Source organism: Falco cherrug, chromosome 12, assembly GCF_023634085.1.
Source record: "Falco cherrug isolate bFalChe1 chromosome 12, bFalChe1.pri, whole genome shotgun sequence".
Lineage (NCBI taxonomy): Eukaryota > Metazoa > Chordata > Aves > Falconiformes > Falconidae > Falco > Falco cherrug.
Window position 1 is genome coordinate 30,372,480 of NC_073708.1, and position 16,102 is coordinate 30,388,581.

General features: G+C 38.8%; 1 protein-coding gene across 8 annotated transcripts in view; it reads right to left on the reverse strand.

Annotated features, from left to right (window-relative positions):
• DAB1 (DAB adaptor protein 1) overlaps window positions 1-16,102 on the reverse strand; it is a 168,071-nt gene that overhangs the window by 112,297 nt on the left and 39,672 nt on the right. For 4 of the 8 annotated variants that reach the window (XM_055724867.1, XM_055724866.1, XM_055724868.1 and 1 more), the window contains one exon: window positions 10,423-10,622. In XM_055724867.1, the coding sequence (XP_055580842.1) occupies window positions 10,423-10,489 (67 nt within the window). In that variant the 5' untranslated portion in view covers window positions 10,490-10,622. Of the gene's footprint in view, window positions 1-10,422; window positions 10,623-16,102 lie in introns of those variants that run through there. The other 4 variants (XM_027806953.2, XM_027806957.2, XM_027806958.2 and 1 more) reach the window with 1 other exon arrangement.

Sequence of the window (16,102 nt, forward strand, 5' to 3'; positions counted from 1 at the left end):
AACTTCAGGTCAGACTGGCTAACAACTAGGAGGAGAGGGCTGAGCACCAGCCACTGAAGCAAGAAGCTGAAATCCTGAGAGGCCCATAGACTCAGGTGCCTACAACTGGAGGAGACTGATGTTGGGAGGGACAGCTACTGGAGACATACTGGATGTCTAACATCACCTATGGAGAAAACTACAGAGTGTGTGCGCGTGTGTGTCCGCTAGCAAACCTGATCTGTGAGGGGAGGAACGGGACTGAGCCATCTGTGTTGTTCATAGAATCGAGGTTGGAAAAGACCTTTAAGATCAGAGTCCGACCATTAACCCAGCACTGCCAACTCCACCACTAAACCATGTCCCCAAGTGCCACATATAGGTCCCTAAGTGTATGTAGGTGCTTTTTCTGATTATGTGGCTGCTGGTAAAAGCTCTGCTTTGTGTGGGGTGATATGTATGGCTGTTTGTAGTATGTGTATGCATGCCTATCGGGAATGCGTGCTCAGCCTTGCTGGATCTGGATACCCTAAACCACAGCAGCCTTGTATCAGGCTGGGAGAAGATGAATCCCCCAAGGCCCTATAGCCCACCAGACTCAATTACCTCTAATGGAAGATTCCGGAAACACGATCACGTTAACATCTTTGGTTCCACACATACTGACTTTTGTGTTGATGGAGCAATAGCTTGTTTTCTTCCCTAATGCAAGCATCACAAAGCGGACACAAAGCCCAGAGAGACCATACACTATTCACACCTCCACTTCAAACTTGATCTACTTGGAGCAAGGAAGGGCGGTTTCACAACTCAGCTGCCAAATGATAATTTGCCCTACTTCTCTTTATTTTTATTGCTGTTTTGCAGCAATGAGTAATGCTGTCTCCAGGAAATGGAAGTGAAAGCTACTCTGTTCTTGTCAGAATAATAATGGATATTGTGTTGGCAACTGCCCTCCTGCGCTGCACAACAGCATAAATAAAAGGAATTAGGAAAAGCCAACAGTACTACAGCAAATAAAGCATGTAAACTCACCTGCTTGCAAATACATTATAAGCTCCATTGTTTGGTGTTTCAGCCTGGGCAACAAGAACAGGATCAGAAGTGAGTCTACTCCACTGATTCTCATCTATGGAAAGAGGTTGTGGGGGAAAGCCACTGGCTGTTCAGGGAGGGTCAAAGCGGGGAAGTGTGGCTTGTAAGATGCTAAGAGTGCCTCCATACATGGTTGTACAGACGGCAACAGGCTGAAAGATGCCCTTCTCCAAATCTCACGTTAGTTCAATGCCAGGATATTAGCTTCAGCCTCACTTTTTTTACTAGTAGAAGGAAAGATGTTAGTAAGCATTAAAGTATTTGCTCCATATGGCTTGGATTCATCCAGTTTCTGCTCACAGAGGCCACACAGGTTCAAGCAGGGAAGGAAGACCTGCCTTTTTGCATGGTTTAGAAAATGGATCATCTATGGGAAATGCCTCACTACAGAGCACTAACGGTGAAACACAGTTCAGCTCCTACTCATGATGAACCATTAACACCATTAACATGTCCATGCAGCTAGACATTTAGAGGTGTCTGCAGCCTGAGCTCTGGATGCAAAGCAGTTCTGTTGTGAATGATATATGAATGCACAATGAGATGATATTCAAGACAAGAAAAGGTTTCAGAAGGCAGTCCCTAATGATGGAGGTCTTCAGTGAACAGCTGATGAGTACCAGTAACTTTATGCATCAAATTTACAATTTTTCTGAACTTTATAAAGGACCCTGTATTTTTATAAATTGCAAGTACTCTTAACTGTTAGGGAAAGAATATTTTTGTCACTCAAAAAAAAGTCACTTAGCAGTTTCCATAGGTGCATAAACCATCAGTCTACCATCCAGCTGTTTGTTACTTTAACATTAGAAGCACCAGGAAACCAGCAACAGAAACCACTATGGCAGGCGAACAGGAGAAGAAAAAACTCTTGAGGTACACATAAAAAGAACTGTAAAAACAAAAAAATTCAGTTAAGCACATATAATATACCTACCCATGATTTCACTATGAATTGGCCTCATTTAAAAAACTGAAAAAAAATTTTGCTTTTTATTTAGCCCTTTGTGTGGATCTTTTGTATGAAAACAAACACATTTTGTTAAACCAAATATATTGCCTCATCTGCAAAACCAACCAACTGTAAAAGCAGAAAAATGCATTTTTTCCTGTCTTTACATTACACTAGCTATTACATATAACAAAGTTTACTTAAAAATAATACAAACAATATGTAATTATTTCTGAGGACACATTTATCTCTAAGAGGAATTAATTTTCAAGAGGAATGTTATACTTAAACACACTCAGTCACTGTGCCGTTGGATATCCCAAGTACATTACATATTATATTACCTTTATTCTGGATGTCAAATAATGTCAATATTGATTCTTTAGTTAGAGCGAATCATCTGCAAGGCTCACAGCCACATCTTCTCTTCACTCCTGAGGAGCACAGTGAATGTCTGGGCCTGACATATTTATCAGAGGGAGTTTAAGCCTATTACTTGGTCAAATTCACTATATATTTCTTTGAACTCTTGAAGAGGAATATGTCATAAGTTATGAATGAAGGGCTTACAAATTCACCCGCAGTATATTCCAAAAGGCTACCAATTTTGCAGCCACACTTTTCTTAACAGTAAGTGATCAGTATTCAGAAGGTCTATGATGTTGAAGATTAAGGACACACTTATTTTTCAACTAAATTTTTTGTGACCAATTTACTGAGATATTTAGCTATACACTTCTGTTTCTGGTTGCTTAAAAACACAAACAAAAACATGCATGTTTCCTCTAACTTGTACGTTGCTCCACACTTTTTTCTTCACAAGCTGACTAATGAAATTACTATGATACCATTACTGACAGAGACAGACATACTAGTTAGAGCACAAAATAAGAAGCAGGACCCTCAGATTACATATCAAGCTCTGCCCTGATTTGTGGCATAATCTTTAATTGAGAGATCAGCACTGGCTTTCGATGCAAAGATCTAACCACCTTTGAAAACAATTTACATTTCCCCCATACGTACATAGGCCATGAAAGCTCATTACTTTCCAGAAATTATATAAAATTATGTAACTTTTGAGGAATTTTCCCTAGTAATATGACAAAGTATACACTGCAATAACGTGGACATTAATGCTAAGTGTTACCTGTTAATTTCAGGGAAAATTGGTGAGCAATTTAATGCTTCGAAGATCGCTGGGATCAAACTAACATTCCAGTTTTATTTGTCTTTGATTTCCCTTCAGCAAAATGGGAGCATTTATCAATGCAGCTGATACTCACTGTAAAGTATAGGTTAGATGTAAGACTGATGTATTTTATTCTTACTTGCAGTATTTCCCATGTCAATGGAAAAGACAAAATGTTTCAGAAAAGTAGAAATGTTCAAATGCATGTAACAACATGCTGACAGAAATGTCATTCATTAATATGTATTAGGCAGGCAAATATCTTTAGATGAAGAATGATATAAAAACATTGTCATCATCAACATACTTGTCCCTATAGAATATTTCTATGTGAGCCGTATTAGGAAACTTCCACTAATCCAAACCTCTAGAGGCAATTTAGCTACTAATCTGGATGAATTAGGTCACTCCTGCTCAGTTACATTCATTACGTGACAGAACTTTCTTCCCTGAACTCTCTGAACAAAACTCTTTATTTAAAAAGATCCTAATTTTGCTGGGAGTCTTTTCAATGACTGCATGTGGAGAAAAGGCTCCCCTGAAAATTAATTTATTTGGCTGTTCGGCAGTTCTACTTCCTTACCAGCCCCATCCCCTCACTTTCTCTGTATTTCAGTCAAATCTCAGACGTAGTTTAGCAGTGTAAGCGGATGAAGCCAGAAACAATGGACAGCACAGGCTGAAGTGGATGCATAGGTGATCCTCACCCCCAGCAACCAACAGATTTCCTAATGTACAGCCAGACTTGGAGCCCAGCAACACCCACCTGTATTTAATGACTGTTACATGAGTCTAATCCTCCGTGGAACATGCATTGCATTAAGCTCCTAATTACCAGTTTCCACTGAAATGCTTTGACGACTGTTAAAATATTGAGAAATGATAACATAACAGAAGCTCTCAGGAAATGTTATTCTTCACACTCAACAGATTATTGATTCCTCTACTGAGGAGCAGCAAAGTAGCAAGAGCTCCAACCTTAACTTAGGCAGACCTGTCTCTCAATTAAAAACAACAGTAAATATTTTAACTGCAACAAGACGCAACATCCATTACCCCCGAAGAATGCTTCAATTAACACAACCACAGACCCCCTTTGGTTGAATGTGGGATTTAAAACAGAATTCATGAGCTCTCTAATTTATGATAGGTTATTGGATAACTCTTGTTAATTATAGCTACACAACGTCAAAATTAATGATTTTCCCACCCTCTTTCAACTTGAGAATGAATTCATAACTTACATCAAGACTCAAAAGATGTGCAATTAATGTTGTTAGCAACCATTTCACAAAAGAGATTTGTTAAAGGCAGGCATGTGGACACAATTAGTGCATCAATTAATGTTATTGTTACTTGATCTATAAATTATTGAAAAACTCATAACTGCTGCATGGAAACAAAGCAAATCCTCTCCCTGACAATAAGTTCCTGACTGTGCCCCTCTTTCATTACTCTTTAGATCAAATTTGAATTTTGCTGGATTCCATTAATCTTAGCTATGTAAACAGAAAAATAAATGAACCTATACCAATCGACAACTTGAAATGCCTCATTACAGTGATGACGCTTTAATTGTTGTTAGCTGATCATAATGTTAACAAAAAAAAGTTAAGTAAAAACATCCCACCATCATTGTTCATAGCACTTACTAAACTGAAGATCCAATGTGGAAACGAACCTGTAAAACTGCATCGAGATTTCTATGTATCAGCAAAAGCGTAAATGTCACATAAACCAGAAACCTCCATCCCACTCTCAAATTTAGCAATTACTAGCCCAAAGATTAGATTCAAATAAGGTCTAAGAAACCCAAAACAGGACTTCAGTAGCATGAGGTACCTATGATGAAAACTGAAAATGACAAAACAGAACCTTATTTAAAGGCTGCTTATCCCCAAAGGCTTTTAAACTAACTAGGCACCTCCTGTTTGATCTTAGTATGACTAGAGTTTTGCTCATGGGGACGCAACGGTTTTCCTTTAGATAGTTAGACAGACTCCAGTCTCTCATTAGAGTTTAAAAGACCCAGGAAAGAGACATGACTCTGCCAGAGGCCAAATCCTACAGATGTGAATGGTTCCGAAGCCACTGCATTACTTTTAATTAGTAGTCAAATGGGGCATTTAAGTTTTTTTGCCATCCTGATCCCAAGAGGATCAAACTCTGATCTTCCATCAGCATGAAAGCACTGCCACACACCGCTGTCCGCTCTGCTGGCACACCACAGTAACGCCTTGCCTGGCACTAAGCCCCCCTCAGCAGAGACCACTCCCATCTTCCCTCCCCACGCACAGCTTCAGAACTTGTATACTGATTCAGTCAAAATATTATTGAATTATGTTATGGCTACAAGACATCTATGGTAAAGAAATAGCACATCACACCTTCTCTAAATTTCACCTTCCTGCTGGTTAGTTATGGCAGTCCCTGGCTTGGTGGCCGGCCCACTGTGAAATCTGTTTCCAGATGCCACGTGCTTCCCAAGCACTGCAGTGGAAGCCTATTAAATAAGGGAATTTCACCCATGGGGATCCTTAGCACCAAAGATCGTTATGCTGATTGCCAACAAACCTGAGCTCCTCTTTGTATCTTGCTTCCATTTTTAAAAGTCCCTGTCATTTTGAAAATTGACTCAAAAGTCTTATTATAGGGGATATAATGAGAGATGATTTTGTAAAAATATCCTAAGCTTCAAATAGCATAATTACAGAATTAAGTGCAAGAGGAAGAGACTAAATCCCTAGAAAAGTCTCCTTGCCTTCCCCCAAGCAGATGCAGATCTGCATGCAAATTTGGTAGCCTGGCTCGCTCCTTTATTAACCTCCCATTTCAGTTTTCCTGTTTAAGTTAATTTTGCAGGAAGGGATTTTTCAAGGCAGTTATCAGTGTGGATTCAACATCAATGCAACACATTTCCCCAAAAAAGGTTTCTAAATCAATTTTAATTCTGATAGGCTCAAGTTAATGTTTTCAATTTGATTCAATAATCCATACACACTTAGAAAATGGCTCCCCCCCAATGTACTGCATGACAAACATGGTGTATGTTTCTAACAACCTTGGCTAATAAAAAAACCTGTTTTTCCATCCTGAATGGTACAAACATGTAATTTTTATTCAGCCCTCAATGAACAACATGACATAAACAAATGAAATAAAATCAGCCTTTAAGATCATTATTTGAATCATTAATTCTCTAAACGCTTCTTAATGAAGTTTCTTACAGAAGGTTTTTGGCAAACTCACCAAAAAAGTCCTCAAATAGAGCTTTCTAAATCTCCTGAGAATGTTGCATGATTTCCTTTAACAGAGCAACACAAAACCTCTTCAGGACGTCTTTTAAAATGCGAGGAAGTTCTCAAAAAAGGTAATTACAACACAGTTAATAGTAGTTATCAGCCAAGACTGGCATGAAGATTAGGGCTGGAGGTGAGGGATGGCAGAAATATAATCTCCTCTAATAGCATCTAGTGTGCTGCAAGTTCCTAAGATGGAATAAATGGTAGACAGGAGGGCTGTAAGCATCTTCACAGTACATGGAGCAAAAAGTGACAGTCTAGAGAGGAAGGGAGGTGCTTGGCTCACCACTGTTTTCCTGTGCCTTCAAGTCAGTTAAACTCCCACACTCTGCTGGGGTATGACCAGGTGGCATTTCTAGGGCCCATCAAATTGCAGATCCATCAGATATTGACTGAATAAAAGGCAAAATTAGTACCTGGTTTTTTAATAGCCTATTTGTAAGATTACCCAGGGTGATAATGTTAACATACACAATTGCAATTTGTTATTATCATGCTAATATTGAGGTTCCCTACAGTACATTAGAGTTTCACAGCTGTGATTCTACTTAAACAGCAGCTTCTAAGAGGATTTTGTATGCAAGTTCTTGTCCTAACTGTAGCAATAATCCTTTAGTGTTAGAACAGAACACTGTCTTACAAACCAGCTCAGGTGACAATGGAAAGAGACCAAAGAGTTGACTATGACTAGAAAGTTTATGGCTGTACAATGTGCCTAATGAGAAATGTTTTCATAACCTCTTGTAAGAGAATGATCTGCATACAACTACAAAAAGAGATAGGTGTTCCCAACACAAAAAAGAAATACTCAGTAAAATTTGTAACTCTGCAGGAGCATTAATGTCACTAGCCCCATCTGCAGCAGAAATCAAACTATTTCCCCGTCACCCAAAAATCAGCAATCTATGCAACGGAGTCTAAAAGCAGTCATAAGAAACCATAAACGAACTTCAAACACACATCCCACCCAGCTGCAGGGAGTTAGCTCACCCCAGCAGCAGGACTTTGCATGCACACTCACTGAGTATTATGAGACAACTCCTGGACCTTTCCTCTAACCTGTCCAGGTTATTAAATTGTTTGCTTAACTAATGATGTTACAGGGCCTGTAATTCAAGGCAGACACTAGACCACAAACGTACAAGTCGCATCATCTGAATAACCATCACTTTCTTTTTGGTCACTGTACTCCAATAAGAAGAGTAGCTTGCATTTATCTGTCATCTTACCATGTTTTATATTCATATACCTGGCAAATCTTAGGAATCAAGCTTTATGTTATTTCAGCACTTTAAAAAAGAAACACTACCTGACAGATGTAGAGCTTTATACAGATGTAGAGCTAAAGATACTGCCGAAACTACGCAGAAGAGATGCTGAGATCACGAAAGAACCCTGCCCCATCCTGCAACTCTGTAATAATCCTCATCCCCTTTCAGTCAGCCCAGACCTGCAGCATGGGATACATCTATGGGGCCGACATTCTGTTAGGAAGTTAAGCTCAAGTTTACTGCTCTTTCTCAGCACAGCGCTGCGAGCTGCAGATGGCAGAAGTACCAGAACAGTAGATAGCACAGCAGGAGAGGCCCCTCCCTGCTCTGGATGGAAATGGTTGCATGGCTCTTGCAGAAGTACAACAAACTCTGCTTCACTGGAAATACACTAGAGCTGAAATTTGTGTTTATAAAGCAGACTAATTTCTTGGGAATACTCAGTGCCATTGCATAATCAACCTCATTGATTAGTAACATTAGAAACTTCATGTTAGTACTTGTTACCTGTCACTGCTCATGGTTAATGAACCCAGGGAAAAAAGAAGAAAAAAATTCCGTTTTTCACATGTCCATCATTCACACTATACAGAGCAAGGCTCATTTGTTGAAATATACGCAAATACATACAATTCAATTACAAGTAAATGATCACACCAAGTTCCTATTGACTTTCATTATGTGGGATTTGAACAGACAACACTGCCTGAATTGTATACCTTGTCTGTATAAAGCATTCACTGTACCACAAAGCCTTCGGATGGCTAGATGTGATCAAATGCACTCAGACTTGCACATGCAATACACAAGATTAATTCTGGGGATGTGCTACTGCCATACAGTGTCCCTTCCAGTTCTTCAGATACTTGTACATGCTGCAGGGAGCTCTGACCGCTGCCACAGAACGTATTTTATACTTCTTCTCAGCAGCAAAGGTAATTCTCAGAATTCCCATTCGGGGGATAGAATCAGACTTGTTGCAGAGAAGCATTCAGTTATTGTGATTTATGAAAATGTTTTTAGAGATGGATGCTGAATATTTTATTAACATAAACATCAAGTTCCTACAACAGTTGTTTGCTGTTTTCAAAAGTTGCACCCTCCAGCAGAAGAAACAACATAGGAGACACAAATCAAAAAGATGTTATCCATAATGCAAAGGACTGACATTTTTTAATTTCCTGCCTGCCCAAAAATACTGAATGATCATACAACCAAAGCATCTTTACTTTCTTTACTTACTTTGAACACATCTCTCAGATTCTCACATTCTCATTTAAATCAAAGTTCCCCTATTTTTCCCTTTCTAAACTACAGCTTTTTAATCTTAGTCATTTTTCCCTTGTGAGTTTAGGCCTACAACAGTAATAAGCGTTCTAAACCATCTTCCCAAACAAACACTTATTTTTTTTTAATCGCTGTGTCTCTTTTTAAAAACACTAATACAAAGACGTCTGATAAAAAAAGCTATAACAAACACAAGGCCTTAATTATGGGTTTGGTAGAATTGCCGCAATAAAAGGTATAGCTGCCCAGAAATTTAACAAGACGTCTAAGATGAGTAAAATCAGCAACAAAGACACGTATGAGCAAAGATGAGAATTTCTTAAATTTAAAGATTCCTCAGAAATGGCTAAATTACACACCCAGAAAAAGAAACAGAATGACAAACTGAAAAGCTCATGTGAAAGTCCAAATCTTGCTGCCTCAAGTATTAAAACTACTAAGTATGATTTTTTTGTTTGTTTTACTTTTTTATTTGAACAATTTGTATTAAATCTGTTTTCAACCTCAATTTCATTATCTGTATAGGTTTTTAAAAATAATAATAAAAAAATTAATCAAAGACGGCTACGCAGAACAAGAATTCCCACTAGAATTCAAGGCCTTGGCCTCCAAATTCATCAGTACTTAAAACCACAAGCAATAAAAATACTAATAAAAATGTAAGGATAAAAAAACCTTACTGAAAATCTTTCAGTACTCCTATTCATAAACACTAGATTCATATCGTCCAATTTCTCACGCTCATCAGCCCAAGGAACTGCCCTACAATCTGATACAAAACTATAAATACAAACATGAACTTATCCAACCATGCATTTTAATTTTGAGTTTTTCTCCTCCTCGTTTCTATTTCCTTTACCAGATTACCATTAATCTCTCTATAGATTGCTACTAAGGTCTCTGTAACTTCATAAAGTGTCTGTAAGATTCAAACTCCAGTAACGGGAAGTGCATTTAAGCTCTGGTTAGTTCAAAACAAAGTAGTAACAAAGCCTTTAGAAGAAAATTCACATATTGACAGAGAAAAAATCCTTACCTTTTGCTAAGAGTAATTTAAAAAAATCCATTTCCATTTGTGAAAATTGAAATATACATGCAGAGTAAAAATTAATGAACTGTAATACATAAGTTCTTTCTTACATTTTAATACATTTCAGTAAGATGTATTTTTAATGTTAGAGAACCAAATCCCACATTCCCAAACCAGACTTCCACTGGGCTTAACAAATTTGACTTTCACTGAGCACACAGATAACAGAAGAATCACAGATGCATAAAAGGTGGTTGATGTAGGAGCTGATTAAAGTACAAAACACATACAAATAAAGAGAAATGAGTCACTACCTTTCTTTTTGGAGTCTTTCTTTGTGCTGGTTTTAACAGCCACTTGAAGTTCTGTCTCAGTTGACATCCTATATCCTTAGTCCTCTTCACACAGATCCAGGATCTCGGTCAGGCTCATTTAGAACGTCTCTCCAAGAGAATAATTCAGCCTTTCAGATACTGTAACCCAAACAGTTCATCTCATTCACTCCTTTGGAGTGCTGTTAAAGGAGGAAACAAAAATTAATGGTCATTCTCTGAGTTTAAAACATCTAAAAATAAAGAAAAAAGAAAAAAAGCAGAAAACCACTGCAAGCTTACTGAGGAAGAAAACTATGAAGTTCTCCATCTACAGAGTCAATTGATCACAATTTCAGATGATTAAATACAGTCATCTAGTCCTGTCTGAGATGTTTTGGCCTATCTGAGACGTCTCCACAGACTAAAGACACCACCACACAAGGTATACAGAAGACCTGTACTTCCAGACCAGCAGCTGGAGGACAAAGACTGTGATCCAGAAAGTAGTTGGAAATGTTACCAAAAGCAAAAAAATTCTGAAAGGACTCAATTCCTAAATGCAACAATTCCAAGGCAAAAACATATTGCCAGATAGTCAGTTCAGATTTTTACTCCTCAAATGCTCTTATGATGCTTTTGTTCTCCTGCTAGAACAAAGACAAATGAAAAATGTATTCATTACTCACACTGAGAACATCATACTTTGCCACTCCTCTTGCTTATGCAAATGTTTCCTGTATAAAAGAATCTACCTCCATGTAAACAAAGCTGTAGTTCTTAACATCCATCTAGTATTTTTTCTTGCAAAGAACTTTGAAAATACAGTTAATTAAACCTACAAAATAAAAACAGGATATGGGGCAAAAAGATAACATTTAGGGAGCAAGCTATAGATTTACATACATATTTGTTGGGGAGATACGCAAATGCACCAGCTGTGAAGCCACAGCAGCGAGTGCAGAAACGTGCTGGAGCAGTATGAGGGAGGCAGGCTGTGAGGCTACAGGTAGGACCGGGGATCTACAGGCAAAGAACATACAAAGAATAAACCACTACCTCCATTTCTTACTGCTGGTCCCTCCTGCTCTGAAGGATGAGCCACCTACTTCAGCCAGTCTGTTGAGGGCAGATGACCATGCTGTCCTGAAGCCATTTGTCATGATGTTGCCTTACTAAATGCATCTTCTTATTGCCCTTCCTTTTTGTGGAAAAGTTCTCATTATTAGCACAATTACGTTGAAGTCCATCTGGTCTGTCTGAACAGCTGCCCAGTTATTAAAAAAGCATTTAATAAAGAAATTAACCCAGCATATCAGCTGGTTAGCTGGCCAGAGATTAACTACAGTTATAGTTATTTACTAACATTCCTTCTCTGTCATTTAAGAAAGTAATACAGTGCAAACACTGACGTAATTTTGACAGTTTAAATCACTTTTCACAGTCAGGGCTGTGAAGCCGCTGGTACTTTCAAATCCAGGCTCTTTTAACATTTTAAAATGCTTCAGTAACACTACACTGCCATGCACTGTCTGAAGTGATTTAATATTGCTGAAGTGTGTCAGGGGCTTTCTTTAATAAGCTCTTCAAATCTGTATGCGTATTATAGAATATTCAAAGATAGCTTTTCAAAATCTACTGAACTGATTTCAAAATACAGAATTCCCTGTTCCTCCTCTATGGAGTCTGAGTAAGTGTAACATAGCAAAAAGGAGGAAAAATAAAGGAACTTTCAAATCAAAGTTGTAGTGCTTACTAAATACACCTTGGACCACCTGAACAGACTAAAAGCATTTTGATTAAAACAGTAGAAAAGGACAGAGCAAATGCAGGTTGATCACAGAAAGAAAAAGAATAAGGTAACAGACCCCAAACTAACAGTTGTTCAGGATCTGAAGCACTCTGGCCAGATCCACGGCCAGGGAGATGTCTCTCCCCCAGACAGTCACGGTGGGATACCACATGCAGCAACCACTGGGCCCCGGCACAGATCGATGCATTCACTGCATGGCGAGGGAACCACCGCACCCTGCCTTCGATGGGATCGCTCTTCACTTACGCTTGAAATCCCCTCAGCAAACAGGGAGAAAGGCGCTGCAGAGAACAGATGTCCCTCACAACCCCCATCGCCTTCCCCTCCCCCTGCACACAACCCAATTTAATAATATTTAGTTTTACAGCCCAGTAGGGATGCATCAGTCTTTATAGCTCAATGGCACTTACTTAAAGCATCTCTCAAGTCACACCTGGATTGACGGTTTATTTTTGTAGAATTTGGATTTGTATTTACCTAAAGGTTAACTGCATTATAAGAAGCACTAACACACACCACTTCATTAGGAAAATATTTATAAATAAGTTCCATTTATTTTATTTTTTTTAAAAAAAAACACACTAACCCCCTACACACACACACACAAAAACAAAAACAAACAAACAAAGAAAAAAACCCCACATCTCAAAAAAGAAATAGAAAATATCCCCAGGGTCAAGAGTCAAGCAAGTTTTAATGTCTTAGAAGACTGTTGTGGGTACAAAGCATCAAGCATGTCATCTCCTGTTGTCAGCTACTTTCAACAGGATAGCTGAAATAGTAGCATCTGAACGGCACTGAATATTTTAAAATAACAACATATGACTGCTATCTCATTTCAAACTCTCCAGAAAAGCTATATCCCCTCGAGGCTATCCCACTGAGTAATATTTTTTAAAATAAATGCATGTCTATTTTTGGACAGGTTCACATATTGATTTACTTTAAAACCTAATCAGGTCATACTCTCGCAGGCTCATAGATCCTTGAATAAAGTAATAGGTATCTTTCTAAAGGAGCACATAAACATCTGTCAGATGCAAGCAATAGTTCAAACTGAATTTGCTACAGAGACAATTCCTCCAACAGCATAGGTCTTTACATAAGCTACATTAGTAAACTTTCATATACTGTCCGTATTTCAGCCATTTATTACCCAGATGAGAATGGCAGTCAATCTGCTCCTCACCGCAACAGCTTTTATTGTCTCCTCCAATCTAGGTCACCGTTGTTAAATACTATGGTCTTCCAACTGTGGGAAGTACCGCAGCATGTGTTTTATCAGTGAGATGCTATTTTCTTTGATCAGTTCTGCCACGTTTCTCTCCCTGCTCTAAAGACAAAATTTCATTAGCTGCACTTAAAAAAAATAAATCCATCATCTCACATGTATCCACTCCAACAATCTTCTTGTGTGCCTTGTTACTGCTCCAGCTATTACAATGTTATGTGCATGCCTCAGCTTTTCCTAAAGAGGATTCAGAGCTCTTCATTTTAACAAAATACTGACATTCTCTGTTCCCTTATTAAGTGGCTACAGCAGGAACACAATCAGCGCATTCTGGAATTAACTGGCTTTTAATTCCAAGAGAAGTCTTAATCCTGCATTCTGTATTACAGGCACAAAACCTAAAGTCTTAGTGAAGAAATATTTTTGTAAATTCACTTTGCAGTTAGGATTAAGACAGGTTGGACCTTTTATGCACAGGGAAATTAGTCACGTGCTCCGCCCGCCTCCCCTACGCATCTGTAAAGCAACAATTTCTGTCAAATCATTTGTCTTTTCAACCATGCTTGAGCAAGCTCATGAAGGGGTTATTAGGCGACTTCCCCTGGCCTGAGTTACGAAGGAGGTCAGACAAATCATGGTACTTCCCCTCTGGCTTTAAAATACATGAATTTATTAATTTTCTTCAGGCCTTCAAAACTCAAGAGGTTCCCTCCCCTGAAACCAGTTTCTATCTGCTTATGTAAAGGAAAAGCAGTCTTAGAAAGGATTTGTATCTAAGCCCTGGCATTCCCTAGGTATTTAAGTTCTCTACAGCCCCAAAGTGGGATGTGACAAAGAGGATGGTACCTCCCAAACTCTAGTTTGGCAAAACAAAATGCATGCTACCATCCTCAGCTCCTGCTTTTATATCTCTGAAGCCTTGCCATTCATTTCCTTTCCTCCAAAGCACCCAGTATAAAAATAATCTGTAAGGGAACACTGACACCCACGATTTTGCAAGTGTTAACGCTCAAAAATATTAAAAGGGCAAAATATAAGTGACAAAAGAATTTAAAAAGTGCTGTGGTCCTGGAAAAGTGAAAACAGTTTAAGCACAACAGACTGCTATCCAGGGAGAAAAACGTTACTCATCAACTTCTCATCTGACCACACAGCCTAACACAGGGAACTTCAGTGGGACGGACACGAACAGATGGCGGAAAAACCCATCCTTGCCATTAGTGCCCTTTATACCCTCCAGAGAGAGGAAGCCATGAAATCCTTTGGAGCTGCTCACACTATTCTGTACTCATCCACTCATTTCCCCAGCGGTCAGGTCTTGCAAACATCCATGGGAAGCTACTTGGTATCAGATTATTAATCTGTAACAGACAGCATTACATTAATTCCAAACTGAAACCCAAGGGACAGGTCCAAAACCCACTGATATATTTTGGTTAATAAGGCCTATAAGTAAGAACAAGAAAACAAGGAAGACGAGGTGAAAGAGAGAGCTTAACATGCTGACACAGGAGAAAATGAAGAGGAAAAGCAAAGGAAGGGGGAAGCTGTCCCTGTATATTCTTCATTAAAGCAAATTCTGCAAGAATGTGTTTAGCAGCAAAATCTAAGCCAACTCATGCACTGAACTTCTAGCTAGCCTGCAAAAAGAAAACAATCTCCGCTAGACTGTTGAATGCTCCCCATCCCTCTTCTCCGATTTTGTCATTTGCCCAGGGAACAGCCTAATACACTGTTTCTAGTGACAAAGTCAAATGACACTCTCTCACAGCATCATATGTCAATCACTGCTTTTTCCTGCAATGTCTTTACTGGCATTTCTGTAGCCTGGAAAGGTGAAAAGGAAGCTTGCTGTTCACACGCACCAACGGAGATCCTACACAGAAACGCATTCCCTCAGCAAAGTGTGGAAAGCCAAGGGCCCTGTTTAACTCCTCTGTCCCCCCTGGCAAACTGCACAGGCTCCTTTGACACCCAGCACCCTCCTTCTCCTCCTACCACCCCAAGTCACACAGCTTGCCAAGGCTCACAGCTGCCTCCACATTCCGTACCTGGGTTGGTTTGCTCTGAAATGAGCAGGTACTCACCTCCTCCTCTGATTTTGTATATACTACAGTAAAGGGAGGAGATTTATGTGCTTTACTATGCTGTCTGTACTATGTATGTAGTGAGATACCAGAGCAATACTTCCCAATTAACCCTTTTTAATTCTTCCAACATCAGATAACTTAGTACTCAAACCATAATGTCTGATTTCCCTTTGTATATAGTTGCTATTTGTTTAACTGTATTTATAAAATACTCCTTTTACCTCCTGAAAATAAGCTCTTTTAAAAAAAAAAAACCCTACATGTAACTAAGGCAAATAACACATTTTATTGAATTTATTGTGGTTTACAATATGCTTCATTATTCTATCTCTAGGGTATCTTTCAGGCATGCTACCCAGTTCCTCAGATGGTGTAAATAGCACCATTAAAGCTGATTTACCACTAGAAGAGCATCTTGCCAAAAAATTGACCTATAAAATATTTCCAAAGTAAGATGTTTATTAGTATTCCAATGACAGCAGGAATAATTACTAAAATTCCTCCTGGAAATCGCTCCATGTAGCGGTGAATACTACATTCCACCTCACC